At 36.2% G+C, this 19,006-nt stretch overlaps 1 protein-coding gene across 1 annotated transcript in view; it reads left to right on the top strand.

Annotated features, from left to right (window-relative positions):
- shot (dystonin-like protein short stop) overlaps nt 1-19,006 on the top strand; it is a 1,739,701-nt gene that overhangs the window by 770,135 nt on the left and 950,560 nt on the right. Inside the window, exons 37-38 of the mRNA XM_090380932.1 lie at nt 5,057-5,146; nt 13,311-13,543. Coding sequence (XP_090237058.1) covers nt 5,057-5,146; nt 13,311-13,543 — 323 coding nt within the window. The remainder of the gene's footprint in view (nt 1-5,056; nt 5,147-13,310; nt 13,544-19,006) is intronic.

Genomic DNA, 19,006 nt, shown 5'->3' with positions numbered 1-19,006 from the left:
AAAAAAATAGAAAATGCAAAGTTACAAATGTCAGTTTTAAGATTCATAAATAAAAACACTAATTTAATTGAAATCCTGTTGTTTATTGTTAATTAATATTGTTTTTAATTACAGAAAAATAAATTGTGTTTAGTATTGAGTGTATGGTTTTAAAATTACAGACAAATGAATTGTTTAATATTAAGTGCATTGTAGTTTATACAAACATATTAATATTTGTAAAAAAATAAGAGAAGTTTACCTCAATATGATACATAGAACACTTCTGTATGATACTCTCCAGAAATTAAAAAGAAAATAATTAAAAAATCGAAAATCTTAGGTTACAGTAAGAAATAATTAAAAAATCAATTGAAAACAATTAAAAACCAATTTAACACAATTAAAATAAGTAAAAAAATTATTTAACAAAAAAAGTCATTAAATTTAGAAAATTTAATGACAATGTATCCGTATTCTTCCTTTCCAATGTAAATTTGAGTCTAGAATGAATATTATTAAACAAATATAAACGGGAGGTATTTAGACGATTTTTAGACGAATTAAAAAGAAAATAATTAAAAAATCGAAAATCTTACGTTACAGTAAGAAATAATTAAAAAATCAATTGAAAACAATTAAAAACCAATTTAACACAATTAAAATAAGTAAAAAAATTATTTAACGAAAAAAGTCATTAAATTTAGAAAATTTAATGACAATGTATCCGTATTCTCCCTTTCCAAAGTAAATTTGAGTCTAGAATGAATATTATTAAACAAATATAAACGGGAGGTATTTAGACGATGTTCTAGTTATTGTCAGCAATAACTAGAACATCGTCTAAATACTTCCCATAGTATGTGATACAGGGTAGAAAAGGCATCAAATGTATACGTTCAATCGTTGGGAGATCTATTGCTCAACGATTGAGACAAAAGAATAACTAATGTGTATTCAACGTTTGCATTCGTACATAACACAGTAACATCTAGTGAGAATAAATTATTATCGCTCAGATCTACAATCTTTAAGGTTATTAAATAATGTATTATAGTTCTTAATCCCAAATAGTATCGCCTGTCTCAAGGGTTTTATAATGCTATATATATTTGTGGCCAAGGATGAAAATGCTGAGTTTCTGTAGTAAACAATGGGCCGAATAGGGAATCCAGTCTTAATTTTACCTGACCGAAAAGTGCAGAAATCAATTCCTTTAACTGAGCCATAGTAATGTAGTCAATTTTTCAATACAGTAATACCCCAACTTACGCGAACTCGGAGTTACGCGCTTCTTAATTTTTTCGTTTGGCAACACTGCCGCCCACTATCTTCAAGGTCGTTTTTCATATGTTATCGATATATGGTGTGACGGCAGAGGTGAGAGCAAAAGATGAACAAAATTCAACTTTGCTGCGCATGAGCTGTACACATATACAAGAATTTGTATTCCAACTGTCATATTTATATGTGTACATTCGAATTCGTGCTCAACCTTTGTCGGAAATTACATCGTTTTCACGAGAGAAATGGATCGCGTTGGTCGAGCCGTATACCGTCAGTCCTCGTATAACACGTGTTTACACTACACGAATTCGATCATACACTATTTATAAATACGGTAACGATATCTTATAATACAACACGAACCGAATTGGCTTATGCACGATTCGCCTTTGTGTTTACAAGAAATGGCAGTCGAACACAGAATCACCCCAACCGAACGCAACACGATAGGAATGAAGAGGAGATTCTGAAAATGTAACAATTCCAGCTATCGGTATGCAATTAGATCGAGTTTACTACCAGTTTATAACAGATTCCACTAGCAGAAAAGCAACTGGATTTTTATTGTTTTACGGTAGTAACCCCTAGAAATGTGAGGTGTTAATAGTGTATCTCTGCCTTTATAGTGTTATTTATTCAGTTGCTACATGCGTGCAGCTTTGTTTATGTGTATCAAGCTTGCCTCCTCGTTTTCTAATTGTGCTTTATTCCCTAAAAATGAGTAAAATACTTAAAAGGTGTGAAAAGGAAGTGTCCTGGTGAAGACACTGCAGATTCAGAGAGAAAAAGAAAAGCAATTATCGATAAACAGAGGTGGACTGGGTCAAAAATTCTTACCCGGGAAAATTTGTAGTGGCCTCATACTATGGTTTATGGCCAAAATGACACAGGCCCACCAGGGTTTCCCCGGTAAGGCTTATGATCAGTCCACCTCTGTCGATAGAGAAAAAATATGAAATTGTGAAACGCTTTGAGCGAAATGAAAGACCATGTGATATTGCACGTGCTACAGGCCTAAATGAGGCAATGGCGAAAAGCACATGACAATTGCAAACTTGACAGAAGGTCTCAGCTCACTTAAAAATTTTAGAAAACATAGACTCCAACGAAGAATGCGTTATAGCTACAAAGCAAGGAATAAAAAAATTATTAGCTTGCTACGAAGAAATTCTGCATGAAAAAAAGAAGGCGCTGTGTCGTCAGACGAATTTGTTAGATTTTATGAAGCCATCGACATCGAAATAACTTTTTTACGTGTCATTCATTTTTTTAATACATATTTTGTATTAATATGTATAAAGAACTGCAATTTTATTCTTCTAAACTAGTGTTTTTGTTAGTCCTTGGTCCCAATTAAACAAAATTTATATGTATTTATATGCAAAGTTGTACCCCGACTTACGCGAATTCGACTTAAGCGATTTTCGTCGGACCCACCTATCGCGTAACTTCGGGGTATTACTGTATGTGGTTAATGTTTTATTGTATTGATTAACCAAATTGGTAAATAGTGCTGGGTCTACTTCAAGATAAGTGGAGGTATCTGATACAACTGTAATTTATTAATATAATCAGGTTTATCAAGTATTACCACTGTATCTCCTTCATCAGCTTTTTGAATAATAATGTCTTTATTTTCCCAAAGTTCACGTAAAATTGAACTATCATGTGTGTTCAATTTATTGATATCAACATAGAACGGATCGAGCGTCATAGCTCTGGTTCATACTAACAAGCATATTAATGCAAATAATATGTAGGTATATACTTTTATTATTTTTTTCTCTAATATTTCTTTTGTTTTTTTTGAATCTTTTTATAAATTCATTAGTATTAGCAACAGCCACATGGGTTATGCTAGTTATTGAGAATTAAAAAAAATAGGAGATAGATTTAACTCATCACTGATATAGTGAGTATACAGGTCTGGAGGTTCATTTTAGCAAGGATGTAGATATGCTGGAATGGGTACAGAGAAGGGCAACCAGATTAATGAAGGGGACTAAAAGGGTGCTCTTACCTAGAAAGGCTTCAGTTCTGAAAAGTGCAGCATCTGGAGACAAGACACCTGCAGGGTGATCTGATTGAGGTGTTTAAGGCCTTGAATGGATTGAGTTAGCTGAATGTTAATGGCATTCTTCCTCTTGCTGAAACTACATGCAATGAGGGGGTACAAATTCAAGTTGAGGAAGGATGGGTTGCAGAATAGAAGTGCAGAAGTTTGCCTTCAGCCCAGCAGGTGGTTGATTGTTGGAACAGGCTTCCATCTGTTGTTGTATAAGTGGATGGTTTAAATAAATTATCTCCTTCATCAGCTTTTTGAATAATAATGTCTTTATTTTCCCAAAGTTCACGTAAAATTGAACTATCATGTGTGTTCAAGGAAGAATTAGACAAATCCTTGGAGGGTATGGATGAGTGAAGTGTGTAGGGTTTTTTTGGCTGTATTCAAGCTGATGCTATATAAGCTTGCTTTCTTGCATTATTTGCCAATGCTGTTGCTACTACTACTACTACTATTTCCCCTGAAAGGATGCTCTCATAAATATAACTAATGGTTTGCTTACCCCTTTGTTGCTTCCATTTATATAATTTGATAGATCCCATTCAACCCAGCTGCCTTCTCTGTTTAGCTTCAACAATTTCTCTACCACTTTCCCATCAGTTATCACAAAATCATATAGTCCCCTGTTAGAATTTAACAATGTTCTGGCATTCCCTTCCTTAAAGAAATTCTTGCATATGAATGTAAATGTAAAATACCTATTCAGTTTGTCAGCAACCTGAGTAGGATCATCAACAGTTAAACTATTCATATATAGTAAACCAACGTGATTCATCCTCTTTCTAATAGTGTTGTCATAAATAAAGAATTCTTTTCTGCTTTTCATTGGCATAGTGTACATAGTGTTTGGGGTGAGGCGCCACTAGTGGTTTCCCACAACTGCACTTTTAGTACTCTTGTGAGGAAAAACAGTACACTGTGTGGTTTATGTAGCTTTGTGTCGTGTTATGTTGTTCTTCTGGCTACTTGGCTGCAGGTCCCTTGTGGGACCCCACTTTGCTTGTACACACCACTAGGAGGTAAGCCAGGTATTAAAGATTGATTCTCTGGCTGGTCTCCTCCTGCAGTAGGTCTCCTCCTTAGAAGGTTAGTAAGCTGTAGCTTACTAACCTTCTAAGATTGAAATTGCAAACTAACTTTCATCTACTGTCAACTTCTGTATCACCTGTTAATTATATGCATAATCCCCACTATGTATTTTTCTTCTCTGCTAATAGTATCATCAGTTCATCTGACATCCATTTAGTTCTAACATTTTAGTCATCCATTTAAGTGTTCAACAGTAACTCTTAGTTGATGAAAAAAAACCTAGTAGTTTCTATAATTTCTTCTAAGAATGATTCCCATTTAGAATTTGTTATTGGTGACATGCAGCAAATTCCTACTGAATAGAATTTGTTGGTCCTACTGCAATAGAATTTGTTGGTCCTACTGCATAGAATTTGCACATTTCTGATATCCTGTAGTCGCCTTTATGAAAGCAAAATTCCTTCCCTTTACCCTTCACAATAGTTGCATATTTAAGTAAATCCAACATTCCTGATTTGGTCTTGAATTGCAATTGCCAGATTTTATGAAAAATTTGTAAATCTTATCAAATGTCCCTCATATTTAAACCAGTTTTAATCAGTATAATTTTTAATTCACTAATAACAAAAAAGACTACTTCCAAAATCACTGTATTTTTAATTGTGTATAGGTCATTAGATTTTCATTTCTTACTAGGAAAATTGACTGCCCAAAGTCCAGTGTCTAGCTCATCAAGCGGGTTTGGTAGTCCAAGAAGCTCAGCAGACAATCTGGGTAGTATTGAAGGTAAGCACATTATCATTATTTTGACATTGTTTTTACATGTAACCCAGATGTGAGTTATACATTGGATACTTTCATTTGTCTATTCTGAATTGTTTAGTTTGCTTTTGTACTGATGGGCTTGACAATTTTCATAAAAAGAAATCAAGTATAGTCAAATCAGGCAGTCTGGAAGGTAACAGAGTTACTAATAGTGGTCTGGAAGGTAACAGAGTTACCTTCCAGCCCAAATCATACCGACTTTGCAACAAATTTTAGATGACAGTTCTGACACTGATGCAGTTTTTACTTTTCTAAAAAAGATAAAATGCTATGATACAATATGGTGTTTAAATCCCACGAAATACACATCTCACTTTTAATGACACCTGGTAACTCCTACCATTGTTTGGCACATAATGGCCTTTAGCTGCCGTTGCGCTGCGCAATGGCAGCTAAAGGCTATTATGTGCCAAACAATGGTAGGAGTTACCAGGTGTCATTAAAAGTGAGATGTGTATTTCGTGGGATTTAAACACCATATTGTATCGTAGCATTTTATCTTTTTTAGAAAAGTAAAAACTGCATCAGTGTCAGAACTGTCATCTAAAATTTGTTACAAAGTCGGTATGATTTGGGCTGCATGGCTTGATAAGAAAGTGGTTTGCCATACTCCATTATAGAGAGGGCAGTTTACTATGCTGGAGGTATTATCAGGAAGCAGGGCTTAGAAGTTCTAAATCGCGCGCGGCGCCTCCGTAGCCAGGTGGGAAGGAGCAGCAGTGCGTAGCACACACTTCTTGATTAGACCCGGGGTTGAAGCCCGTCACCACCAAATACGGAGGATGCAGAAAGGTCAGGGAATGACCACCGCATATTCCCGGAGCGATATGGCCTTAGTTGCTAATGCTCCTAAAAACCAAATAACAACATCTAAATCGCGACAATCCCGGCCATCCTGCATCAGATAGACATCAGCCAGGGACAGTGAAATTTGTCATGGAATATGCAGTACTCAGCATGCAAGTCAATATATCACAAATTTTCTATCTAGGTCAGTTTGTGAGCGAAATTCTCTATTGCCACAGAATCACTTGAGTAGTCTCACCTAAAAAAAAAAAAAAAAAAAGTGTAGAGATTTCTCACATCTATGATTGTTTAGAATTCATGGAATTTTTCAAACAGGTAGTATCACTTAGTTGCACAGGAATACAGTAGAAGCTGTAATAACTGTTTAAAAGTAATGCAAACTGGAAAATACTTTCTAAATTCATGTTGCTTGATCAGCATATTTGGGCTTGAATACAGAAGAAACACTTTTTTCTTTTATTTTATAGATGAGAAAAGGATTATTTCCAGCAGACTTCAGGATGACAATCATATAATGTGATAATCCTAAAGAAAAGGGGTGGGGGAGAGAAGCATCTCTCATCTTCATCAATGTAAAATTTTTGAGAATACCTATGTCACTCAAATAATGTAACATTTAGGAAGCTAAGTATGTACAGTAATACCTCGACTTACGCTACCCCGACTTACGTGAACTCGGAGTTACGCGGTTCTTGATTTTTTCGTTTGGCAACGCTGCCGCCCACTATCTTCAAGGTCGTTTTTCATATGTTATCGATATACGGTGCAACGGCGTAGAATGAGAGCGAAAGTTGAACAAAATTCAACTTTGCTGCTTTTATGTTTTTTATATCAGTGAAGGGAAAAACACATTTCACCATAATAACGTAAAAACCAACACAATTCCAGCTATCGGTATAATCGCAAATGCAATTAGATCGAGTTTACTACCAGTTTATAACAGATTTCACTAGCAGAAACGCAACTGGATTTTTATTGTTTTATGGGAGTAACCCCTAGAAATGTGTGGTGTTAATAGTGTATCTCTGCCTTTATGGTGTTGTTTATTCAGTTGCTACGTGCGGGCAGCTTTGTTTATGTGTATCAAGCGTGCCTCCTCGTTTTGTAATTGTGCTTTATTCCCTAAAAATGAATAAAATACTTAATTAAAAGGTGTGAAAAGGAAGCGTCCTGGTGAAGACACTGCAGTTTCAGAGAGAAAAAGAAAAGCAATTATCGATAAACAGAGGCGGACTGGGTCAAAAATTCTTACCCGGGAAAATTTATAGTGGCCTCATACTATGGTTTATGGCCAAAGTCACACTGGCCCACCGGGGTTACACTGGCCCCGGTAAGGCTTATGGCCAGTCCGCCTCTGTCGATAGAGAAAAAATATGAAATTGTAAAACGCTTTGAGCGAAATGAAAGACCATGTGATATTGCACGTGCTACAGACCTAAATGAAGCAACGGCGAAAAGCACATGACAATTACAAACTTGACAGGTTGAAAATTGTAAAGGGCTCAATTGTAAAGGGCTTAAAAATTTTAGAAAACATAGACTCCAACGAAGAACGCGTTATAGCTACAAAGCAAGGAATAAAAAAATTATTAGCTTGCTACGAAGAAATTCTGCTTGAAAAAAAGAAGGCGCGTCAGACGAATTTGTTAGATTTTATGAAGCCATCGACATCGAAATAACTTTTTAACGTAAGTCATTTGTTTTTTTTAATACATATTTTGTATTAAACTGTATAAAGAACTGCAATTTTATTAATATTTTTCTTCTAAACTAGTGTCTTTGTTAGTCCCTGGTTCCAATTAAGCAAAATTTATACGTATTTATATGCAAAGTTGTACCCCGACTTACGCGAATTCGACTTACGCGATTTTCGTTGGACCCACCTATCGCGTAACTTCGGGGTATTACTGTATTTCAAAACATGTTGTGCATATACAAAAATTATTATTTTTAGTGTTGTGGGTAAATAAAAGATGATTAGTGTTTACACCCACAAGGAAAGCAATTATTCCATTTATTTTTTTATAACTTCAGAAAAGTATTTAGTAACAAACAGGGTCACTTGTGTAAATTTATCCTAAAGCAGTATACACAAGAGATCCTATGTAGTGCTTGAAAGCAAATCCCAGTTATCCTACACTGCCAGGTGGTATATAACCTCTAATACAAATGACACCCATCTTGAGTTTACTCCCAGGAACTTTTCCTGGCACAGATATACTTAATTCAGCCTCTATTTAGGACAGCATTTTCCAACCTATGGGCTGCAATGCAAATTTGGATTATAAATGCATTAGTAATGAGTCACATAGAATTCTATTTGAAGTTCAAAAAACAGAATTAAATTATGATTATGATGTAAATAATTAAAACATTATATAGTTACCTTCCAGACCACAAATCATGACAACAAATCAAACTTCATCAAACTTTTTATTGTGTAAATCCGTTACATTTCTTTCACATCTGTTGCTTTTTCCTAAAATAAAATCTGTATAGAAGGGTTCTCACCCACCTTTCCTCTTCTGTTGTCATATGTTCAAAACCAGTTTGCAGAGAGAGACTGTAGAATAGGTGCCTCCATAGCCAGGTGGGCAGGAGCAGCAGTGTGTAGCAGACGCTTCTTGATTAGACCGGGGTTCGAGCCCGTGGCCACCAAATATGGAGGGTGCGGAGAGGTCAGGGAATGACCACCGCATATCCCCAGAGCAATATGGCCTTAGTTGCTAATGCTCCTGAAAACCAAAAAACAAACAAGCTGTAGAATAACTCACAAAGAAAAATCTCGCACTTCAACTTGAGTCCAGGATGTGAGGTAATCCCTGAATTTTTCAAATGGGTGACTATGCTACTATACTGAACAGGGGTCTAATAGGTAATTTCAGTATTTTCCCATTCCAGATCAGCATCCATTTTGTACTTTCTGCTGTGCAGAGGTTTTCTTACTGACCAGTAAGAGATAAGAAATTCTCAGCTGGTCATGGCTGTTTGCTAGTATAGGTTGACCATCAGTAATCTGACATCGTTGGGACCTGCCAAGTGCCAGATTAGTGAGTTTGCCAGATCAACGGTTTTTAGATTAGCATGTACAGTTTACCCAACAACTAAACACCTCATCTTACCTTTAAAATACCCTGTAAATCAGTACAAGTTGGTTAATAAAGGAAAAAGAAATGAAATTCTGTTGACTTACATAAGAAAGTTCATCATGGCTGCTTCCAAAGTGAAGAGCTGGAATTTACAACTAAGAAGAGTTACATATCAGGAAGTGGGGGGCTGTCAGGATCACCATCTTCATCTTGAAAGGTGACTGAAACATCAGAAACTGGTGATGAAACTGGCACATCTTCTTCAGGAACTGATGATGATGGTGGTAGAACCTCTGGGTGAGTAGAAGTTGATGGTGCTGGACTGTCAAATGTCGACTCCTCTATTGCACGATTTTTAGCTTTTCTTTTTAACATAGCTTGCAAGCGAAGCTGTTCTTGGTCTTTCTTTGATTAGTTAATCCTGCAGCATGTAAATGTTCATTATTTCTTGTTCAGTTATAATCTGCATTGCTCTAGACCTTTTAGCACTTCACCTGTCAACTGAATTAACCTATCAGTAGAGATTCTTTCTGCTACATCTCGATTTCTGAGTCAGTATGATGATGAACATTAGCTACAGTGTCATCTACATTCATCCATTCCTCAACATTATCTTCATCCATCCTCGATGCAAGATCCATGCCAGCAGGATTAGTTAAATCATGAGTGAAAGAAAGCAGTTCATGTATAATCTGCTTTTCATTTGAAACCCTGAATCCTGTAAAGTCATTTGCAGTGTCTTCACCAGATGCAGACTCAAACATTAAACCCGGGCACAATTTATGTCATCAATTTTTTTAGTGTGTATGCCTCTACAGACTTCCAGGCATTGGCAATGCAGTAAACCATATCTCTCACATTAAATTCCTTAAGAAACTCCTGTACTGGTCTGCCAGAGTTAACTGCACTCAGTAGATGCCTCATGAACAGGGAGTGATACTTAGACTTAAGAGTACGTAATATGCCATTGTCCAGGGGTTGAATTAATGACGTACAGTTAGGTAGGAGTTAGATACTGAAAACATTATTTTTTACCAAAAGTTCTGCTTTCGGATGTGCAGAGCAGTTGTTTAAATAAGCATTATCTTACAGTTGTGGTCCAGGCCAACAGAGTTACAGTGAGCTCTTGCTTCGGGAATAAAATATTTTTAAAACCATTCCAATGTAATGTTAGTTGTAATCCATTGCTTCTTGTTGGCACGTTAAATCACTGGAACTGTGTCATTCCTTTGAAGGCCCTGGGACGTAAACTTTTGCTGATAACCAGTAACTTACACCTGTGAGTTCCCGCAGCATTACAGCAGCCCAGCACAGTGACACAATCTCTTGATGATTTATAACCTGTTGGCGATTCTGCATCCTCAGTTGTCAGATTTCTTTTTGGAGCACATCTCCAATACAAGGCAGTGTCATTGGCATTGTAGTCCTACTCAGGACTTAATTTTTCATCAGAAACTAGCTTGGTGAACTCATCAATAAATGCAGCAGTTGCTTCCTTGTCCACTGAATGTTTTTCGCCACACACTGCACAAACTTTAAGTCATGTCACTTCCTGAAACGCTAAAACCAATATTCACCATAATAACACTCATAATCTAGTCCTAGTTCTTTATGAAAAATTTTAGCTTGTTCCTTCACCAGATCCCCCAGACAGCTCAACACCTTCACTTATACGGATCTTAAACCATGTTATCAGCACTTTATCCAGTTCTGAACTTTTTCCGTCTTTCATTGTTTTTCTTATGCCCATCTGTTTCTTTGATCCAATGTTAGCAAAGAACTGGAGCAATTTTTCTTTCTGTTTATGTCATACACTGTTGAAGAGCGAATGTTGTATAATTCACATAAGCTTCTTACAGACACATCACTGTTGATTTTTTCAGAACTTCAACTTTATCTGTTATGGACAATGTACAGTGTTTGCGCTGCACACCATGAGAAGCACTTCCTTTATGCATTAGAACCATGGCTGGGGCTAAATGTGAGCAGGTTATAATAATAAATGCAGAAAAACAAGTAGGAATGACTTGCCAGTGTTTACAAGTTCGCACCAACTGCTGATGCTGCAACCAATGCCACCAAAACAGTAGTTAAATTTGAAATTAAGCTCATGGAAATTGTCTGAATTAGCGGATTACCGAATGAACCGGATTATTGGTGGCCGGATTAGTGATGATCGACCTGTACTTGGTGCATAAAGGCTATGGAAATACACATTTTCCACCTTCTCTCCATAACCAGATATTTACAGGGGTCCCCAGTATCTGAGTCCCTGCAGTTACAAGGTTGCAAATAATACCTAAAAAAATACAAAAAACATAAAAAATATAATAGTATCTATGTACTTTGTTTCGACTTACTTGAAGCATCCCTGCTACACGCTCATCCTGTTGACTTGATTCCCTCTACCTATGGTCAATTTCTTGTTTAGATATTTTCGATAATTTTTACATTAAGTGAATTCTTAGTTTTCTTATTTTTATTAACCATGCATTCAAAGCAAATTGCTGATGATAAAACATCAGCAATTTTCAAACATGAAAAAAAAAAAAAAAAAGAAAATGCAAAAGTTATGGTTTAGATGTTAAATTAGAAATTATACTTTGTAAGAGAAGTGGAGCATGAGTAATTGATCCACATTCCCTTGAAATCCTCGAAAAAACAATTCACACCATTCTAAATAATGAAGGAGATAATGAAACCACAGCAAAGAATGTTTTTTTTTTTTTTTTTTTTTTTTTTTGGTAGTTGTTGGTGCATCAGCTTCTGTGGCCATAATGCACCTCCCAAGGTTTTTGCAGTACTTTGATCCAAGCCCGAGGCGGGATTCAAACCTGCGACCTTTGGGTTGCTAGGCAGGTACTTTACCCACCCGGCTAGCCCGGTCGGCTCAAAGAATATGATTTGGCAGTCTGAGGTACTATTAGCGATTATGGAAAGATGACTACTGACCTGGGAAGAAGACCTTTATCAACAACCCTGTAAGCTCAGTGTTCATACAAGAAAAAGCCTTAAGCTTATACAAGGATATACAGAAAAAGAATGGAGAGAATGCAACTGAAAATCTCAAAAAAAATTGTAGCATCTAACAGTTGGTTTCATTGACTCCAAAAGTGGTGCGGGTTAAAAAATATGAATTGAATTAAATGCACTGAATGCAAACTATTGTTTAGTTCTTTTTATATACAGCATATCCATGGATCTTAATGACATTTCTCACACAAGAAATGTAAATCTGTATATGCAGTGCTGAAGAGTTTAAAGTTTTATTTAGTTGCCTAAGTACTTTATCACTTGCTTCAAGAATTTTCTATGGTGTTTTCTGATGTTGAAAACATTTTTGCTAGTAACACAGGACTTTTATTTCATAATATAATATACCAATTCATAAAAATCAGGGCAATCATGATAATGGTACTCATTGTATGACCACTGGGTGCCATTATCATGCATACAGCATACTAAATATTTGTTTCTTCTTCTTGAACTTAGTGGATTTTAGGCTTGTGAAGCCTGTACCATTAACGCTCTTCAAAGAACTGTTTGATCCATCCATTTCTGGGATTCTGTTTCTTTTTCCAGCAGGTTTTTAATTCATTGCTAATTTTGGTAGTCTCTCCCTACTCAATTCTTTCTACATGTTCCTTCCATTTTAACTGATAATTTTGTATTTCTTCTATTATGTTGGAGGTGTTTAGTCTCTCTCTTATAGCTATGTTTCTTTTACTAAATACTTCTGAACCAAATTTCATTTGTTCATAAAAACTTTATAGTTTTGTCATCTGTATAGTTTAATTTTAGGACATCGGTGTATATATTTCAAAAATTAGCATTCGGTACAAACTGTGTCTCAGAAAATACTTATTGATCAAAATTTTTGTTTTATAAATGGGAACCATTGCAAAGTGTGCGGGGCTTCTTGTTATTCAGAGAAATTTTCAATATTAAATTTATCAGAGTTAAAAAAAAAAATAATAAATTCTGACAACATTTTTTTAACCATTATAAGGCTACAGTGGCTACAATTATCACAATTGATTTCCCATATTTTAATGCAATGACCCTGTTGTTTAATTCTTTTTATATACAAATTGCATTGATAATACTTTTTATTTGGGCATGCTTCATGCTTCCAAGAAATAAGGAACTGAAATTTTATTGTTTTAGAACTTTTTTTGTATTTATCACAGTGATTTGTTTTTTTTTTTTTTTTCAATTTTAATTTATAGATTTGAGTCCTATTCAACAGCAGTTGTCAGAAATTAATCACCGCTATAGTTTGTTAGGAGTGAAATTATCTGATCGCAGTCAGGAAATTAATTCTCTAACTGATGAGGTAAAAACACAACTAGATATTCTGAAAGGCCTAAGCAATTTTATTCAAGCAAAAGAAAGACAACTCCCAAGAGAATTACTGCCTGTCTCAAAGGATCAAGCAGCAAAGCATTTGCAGATATTGAAGGTAATATAGTTCAGTTTCTATTTTCATTCAGTGAAAAAAATTTAATCACTGTTCTTTCCAAAGAAATCATTAATTACTAATGAATAAATGACTTATTACTCTATTCATTACTGTTTTTTGATATATGAATTTAATTTCATCAGTATAATAATAAATGGCAAAAATAAAGTTTGCATACATATGTGTTATTGCATACCTAACCTTGGAAAATATGAAATGTAAATGAAAAATATATTGGTTTAAAGGCATATTGTGAAGAAAAAATAAGAGAACACTGCATTCTTGACAAAATTAAAATAAAATAATTAATCATGTTTTGGAATTTTCTTAAGCCCTGCAGTGCAAATTAAAACCACATTAAACCAAAAAAACAAATGTAATATTAAACATAACAAGTTTCTTTTTAAGTAATTTAATGATACTGGCATTAATTAAAGCCCAATGACTGCCAGTTGCTGTGTCTTACTAATTTAATATTAAAAATAACAAGCGCTTCTTTTTAAGTAAGGTAACATATTTAAAAAGTTCAGTTAAAGCTATTATTTATCTCTGTTTTCTTTCTAATTCTTATATCCATCTGTATTACATTTTAGTATTAAAATATGATGCAATAAAGCAAGCTTATACAGCATCAGAAAAAAAAAAAAAAAAAAAAAACCCTTCCTCACCCATCCATTTGCTCAAAAAGTTCGTCCACTTCCTCCTTAAATTTATTTAAGCTATCAACTGATGGAAGTTTGTTCCAGCAATCAACTACCTGCACGTTAAAGACAAATTTCCACACATCTATTCTAAAACTGTTTTTTCTCAATTTATGTTCCCTTAGGTTTGTAATCTCAACAAGAGGAAGAATCTCATCAGTTTTGAGCCTGCTCAAACCATTCAAGTCTTATACACCTCAATCATATCACCACACAGGTGCCTAGTCTCCAGACGCTGCAATTTGCAGAACTTAACCCTTTGTTTCCCTTACCAATCTCGTTGCACTTCTCCTTACTCACTCCAGTAGCTCTACATATTTCCTAAAATGAGGCCACCAGATCTGTACACAGTAATCAAATTGTACACTGACCATTGCCTTATAGAAGAGGATGATCACGTCCTTATTCCTGCTCGCAAAATTCTGTATATCATTGAAAAGATCCCATGAGCTGCACTGCAGACAAGCTGCAAAAAACTTCATATCTTACTGCCCAATTACCCAGAGGTCTTTTTTCATTCTCACCTACCCTGAGTGTAGTGGCACACAGTTGGTACATTTCTCTAGGGTTACTTCTACCCATATGCAGTACTTTACATTTGTCAAACTTCATTTGCCACTTCTCAGCCCATCTACCCAACTTTACTAGATTCTGTTGCAGTAGCATACTTTCATTAAGAACTCTGCCAACATTCGTATAATCTGCAGACTTAGACATTAACCCTGACATACCTTCATCAGTATCATTGATAATTACAAAAACAGCACTGGGCCCAACACCGAACCCTGAGAACTATACTAATAACTTTCGTCCACAAAGAGCAGTATCCATTGATTATCACCTCTGCCTTCTCCCACTCAACCATCCTTTTATCCATTGTAGCAACTTGCCCTTAATGCTGTACTGCTCGAATTTGTACAGCAGTCTTCCATGTGCAACAGTACCAAAAGCTTTCCTGAAATCCTAGTATATGATATTAAAACTATTTTTTGCATCCAGTTCCTTTGGGACCACATCATAGTATCCAATCAACTTGGGTCAGACAAGACTTACCCTTAAAAAACACATGCTGTCAGAATTATTACTGCTGTCATGTGTAGATGATCCTGCTATGCTTCTTTAAGAAGTGACTCCATTATTTTCCCTGGAACAGAAGTTAAACTAACCGATCTGTAATTATTATTTGTGTAACCCTTTTATCCCCCCTTTCTGAATTGGAGATACATTTGCATATCTGCAGTCCGTGGGGACCTCCCTCTAGTCCAATAATACTCCCATAATTATGGATAGTTTGCTTAATTCCTTTGCCGCCTTCTTTAATCTAACTGGATAGCCCCATCCACCCTAGGTGCCTTTCTTATGGTTAACTTTGGCACTTTACCCACAGTTATTAAAAAATCATTTAGCTCCCTGTTAGTGTTTTATAAGCTTCTGTCTTCCACTTCCCTACAGAATTCTTCATGGGTGAATCTAGATGCAAAATACTCATTTAGTTTGTCTGAGCAGGATCATCAACAGGCAAACCATCGATATCAAATGGACCAATCTTATTCATGCTCATAATTCTAGTGGTCTTGGCGCATTATAGGCGCCTCCGTAGCCAGGTGGGAAGGAGCAGCAGTGCGTAGCACACGCTTCTTGATTAGACCGGGGTTCGAGCCCGTCACCACCAAATATGGAGAATTCGGAAAGGTCATGGAATGACCGCCATATATCCCGGAGCAATATGGCCTTAGTTGCTAATGCTCCTAAAAACCAAATAACAAACAAACAAACTTGCCGCATTATAGCCTTAGTTGCTAATGCGCCAATAAAATCCAAATCAAATCAAGCTCTTAATTCTAGAGTTTATTAGCATTATTAGGACATATGATGTAAGAAAGAAAGCTTATTAGCATTAGCATTTAGCATTAGTAGAAGCGTATGATGCAAGAAAGCAAGCTTATGCAGCATCAGCCAAAAAAAAAAAAAAAAACCTTCCACTTCACCCCTCCGTTCGTTCGAAATACCTGTCCAGCTGAGCCTTAAATTTATTTAGGCTATCAACTACCACAACAAGGGATGGAAGTCTGTTCCACCAACCAACTACCTGCTAGCTAAAGGCAAATTTCCACACATCTATCCTACATCTGTCTTTCCTCAATTTGAATTTATGCCCTCTCAGGTGATTCTGAGCAAGAAGGGAAGAATCCCATCAGCATTGAGCATGCCCAAACCATTCAACGCTTTATACACCTCTATCAGATCACCTCGCCGGTGCCTTGTCTCCAGATACTGTAATTTGCAAAACTTCAACCTTTCTTCGTAAGAGCAACCCTTTGTTCCATTCATTAATCTTGTTTCCCTTCTCTGTACTCGTTCCAGTAGTACTTTATATTTGTCAATGTTAAACTTCATTTGCCACCCATTAGCCCATCTGCTCAACCTTTTCAGATCCTGTTGCAGCAGCATAGCGTCAGTAGTGTCCTTAACAACCCTGCCAACCTTTGTATCGTCTGCAAACTTGGACATTAAGCTTGATGTTCCATCATCAATATTATTTATAAATACAGAAAACAATAATTGGACCCAACACTCAACCCTGAGGTACTCCACTAATAACATTAGTCCATGATGAGCAGTGTCCATTGATTACCACCCTCTGTCTTCTCCACCTCAACCACCCCTTTATTCATAGTAGCAATTTGTCTCGAATGCCACACTGCTCCAATTTGTGCAGCTGTCTTCCATGTGCAACAGTATCAAAAGCCTTTCTAAGATCCAAGTATATAATATCAAAGTATTCCCTGCATCCAGCTCTTTTGTGACTGCATCATAGTATCCAATCAAATTGGTCAGGCAAGACTTCCCCTTAACAAAACCATGCTGTGTCCGAGCTATAACTGAAGTCTTGTCTAGATGATCCTGCAGTGCTTCTTTAACGAGTGCCTCCATTAATTTACCTGGAACAGAAGTTAAACTCACAGGTCTATAATTACTTGTGTCAGCCTTTGATCCTCCTTTGTGAAGTGGAGTCACATTTGCACATCTTCAGTCTATGGGTACCTCCCCTGAGTCCAAGGAAGCTCTTAATTATAGCTAAGGGTTTGCTTACTTCCTTTGCTGCATCCTTTAATATAACTGGATAGATTCCATCCACTCCAGGTGCTTTTCTTGTGTTTATCTTCAACAATTTCTCCTCCACTTTACTCTCAGTTATATCAAGACTCTCTAGCTTACTGCCAGAGTTGAATACACCTCTGGCATTCCCCTCGCTGAATAACTCCCCATGTGTGAATATCGATGCAAAATATTCATTTAGTTTGTTAGCTACCTGGCAAGGATCATAAACAGTTGAACTATCGATATCAAGTGGACCAATCTGATTTATCCCCTTTCTTCTAGAGTTTACATAAGTAAAGAACTCTTTGCTGTTTTTCTTTGCATCCTTTGCCAAAGATTTCTCATAATCTGCCTTTGCCTGCCTAACCTCCTTTGTGACTTGGTTACAGACCAACTTATATCTATCATAGGCTTCTGTGTCACGTGTTAATTTATATGTATCCCATGCATTTTTTCTTCTTTGGCGTATATCGCATCAGCCAAAAAAAAAAAAAAAAAAACATCTTTCCCATTTCACCCATCCATTCACTCCAAATGTTTATCTAGTATTTACTTGAACTTACTAAAGTTGCTGACTTCCTCTACAACAGATGGAAGTTTGTTACAACTATCACCCACATGCTGGCTAAAGACAAATTTCCACACATCTGTTCTACAATTGTATTTCCTAAATTTGAATTTATGCCCCCTTCAGGTGATTAATCTGAGTAAGAGGAAGAATCCCATTAGCATTTAGCTTGCTCAATCCTTTCAAGGCCTTATACGCCTCAATTTGATTGCCTCGCAGGTGCCTAGTCTCCAGAAGCTGCAATGTGCAGACCTCAAACCTTTCCTTGTAACACCAACCATTTGTTCCATTCACCAATCTCATTTCCCTTCTCTATACTCATTCCAGTAGCTCAACATCTTTCCTAAAATTAGACATCCAGATCTGTAAACAGTACTCAAGAAGTGGCTTGACCATTACAGGGGAATGATCATCGCATTATCCCTGCCAGCAAAATTCCTGTATATCATTGACAAGACACCAAGAGCTACCCTTGCAGTCCTTTTGCACTGCTCAGAAAACTTCATATCTGACTGCACAATTTCCCCGAGGTCCTTTTCATTCTCCACTACTCGAGTGTAGTACCACCCAGCTGATACGTTACTCCGGGGTTACTGCTACCATATGCAGTACTACCAATTTTCAATGTTAAGTTTCAGTTACCACCTCTCAGCTCATCTGCTCAACTTTTCCATATCTTGTTGCAGTAACATGCTATCATTAACAACCCTGCCAACTTTTGTATCGTCTGCAACCTTAGACATTAATCCTGATATACCTTCATCAATATCATTGATAAATACCAATAGTGGATATAACAACTGATAAAAAATAACAATGGACCCAACACTCAACTCTTGGAGACTCCACTAATAACATTATTCCATGAATAGCAGTGTCCATTCATAACCACTCTCTGTTTTCTCCCACTGAATCATCCTTTTATCCATTTTAGCACTTGCCCTTAATGCCATACTGTTCCAATTTGTACAGTAGTTTTTCAATGTGCCACAATATCAAAAGCTTTCCTAAAATCCAAGTATATGATATCAAAATTATTCTTTGCATCCAATTCCTTTGTAAGCACATCCTAATATCCAATCAGATTTGTCA

Source organism: Mastigoproctus giganteus, chromosome 9 (assembly GCF_048544385.1).
Source record: "Mastigoproctus giganteus isolate SK-2022 chromosome 9, ASM4854438v1, whole genome shotgun sequence".
Lineage (NCBI taxonomy): Eukaryota > Metazoa > Arthropoda > Arachnida > Uropygi > Thelyphonidae > Mastigoproctus > Mastigoproctus giganteus.
Note: the sequence above shows the minus strand (reverse complement) of the source record. Positions and strands in the feature narration are given on the sequence as shown.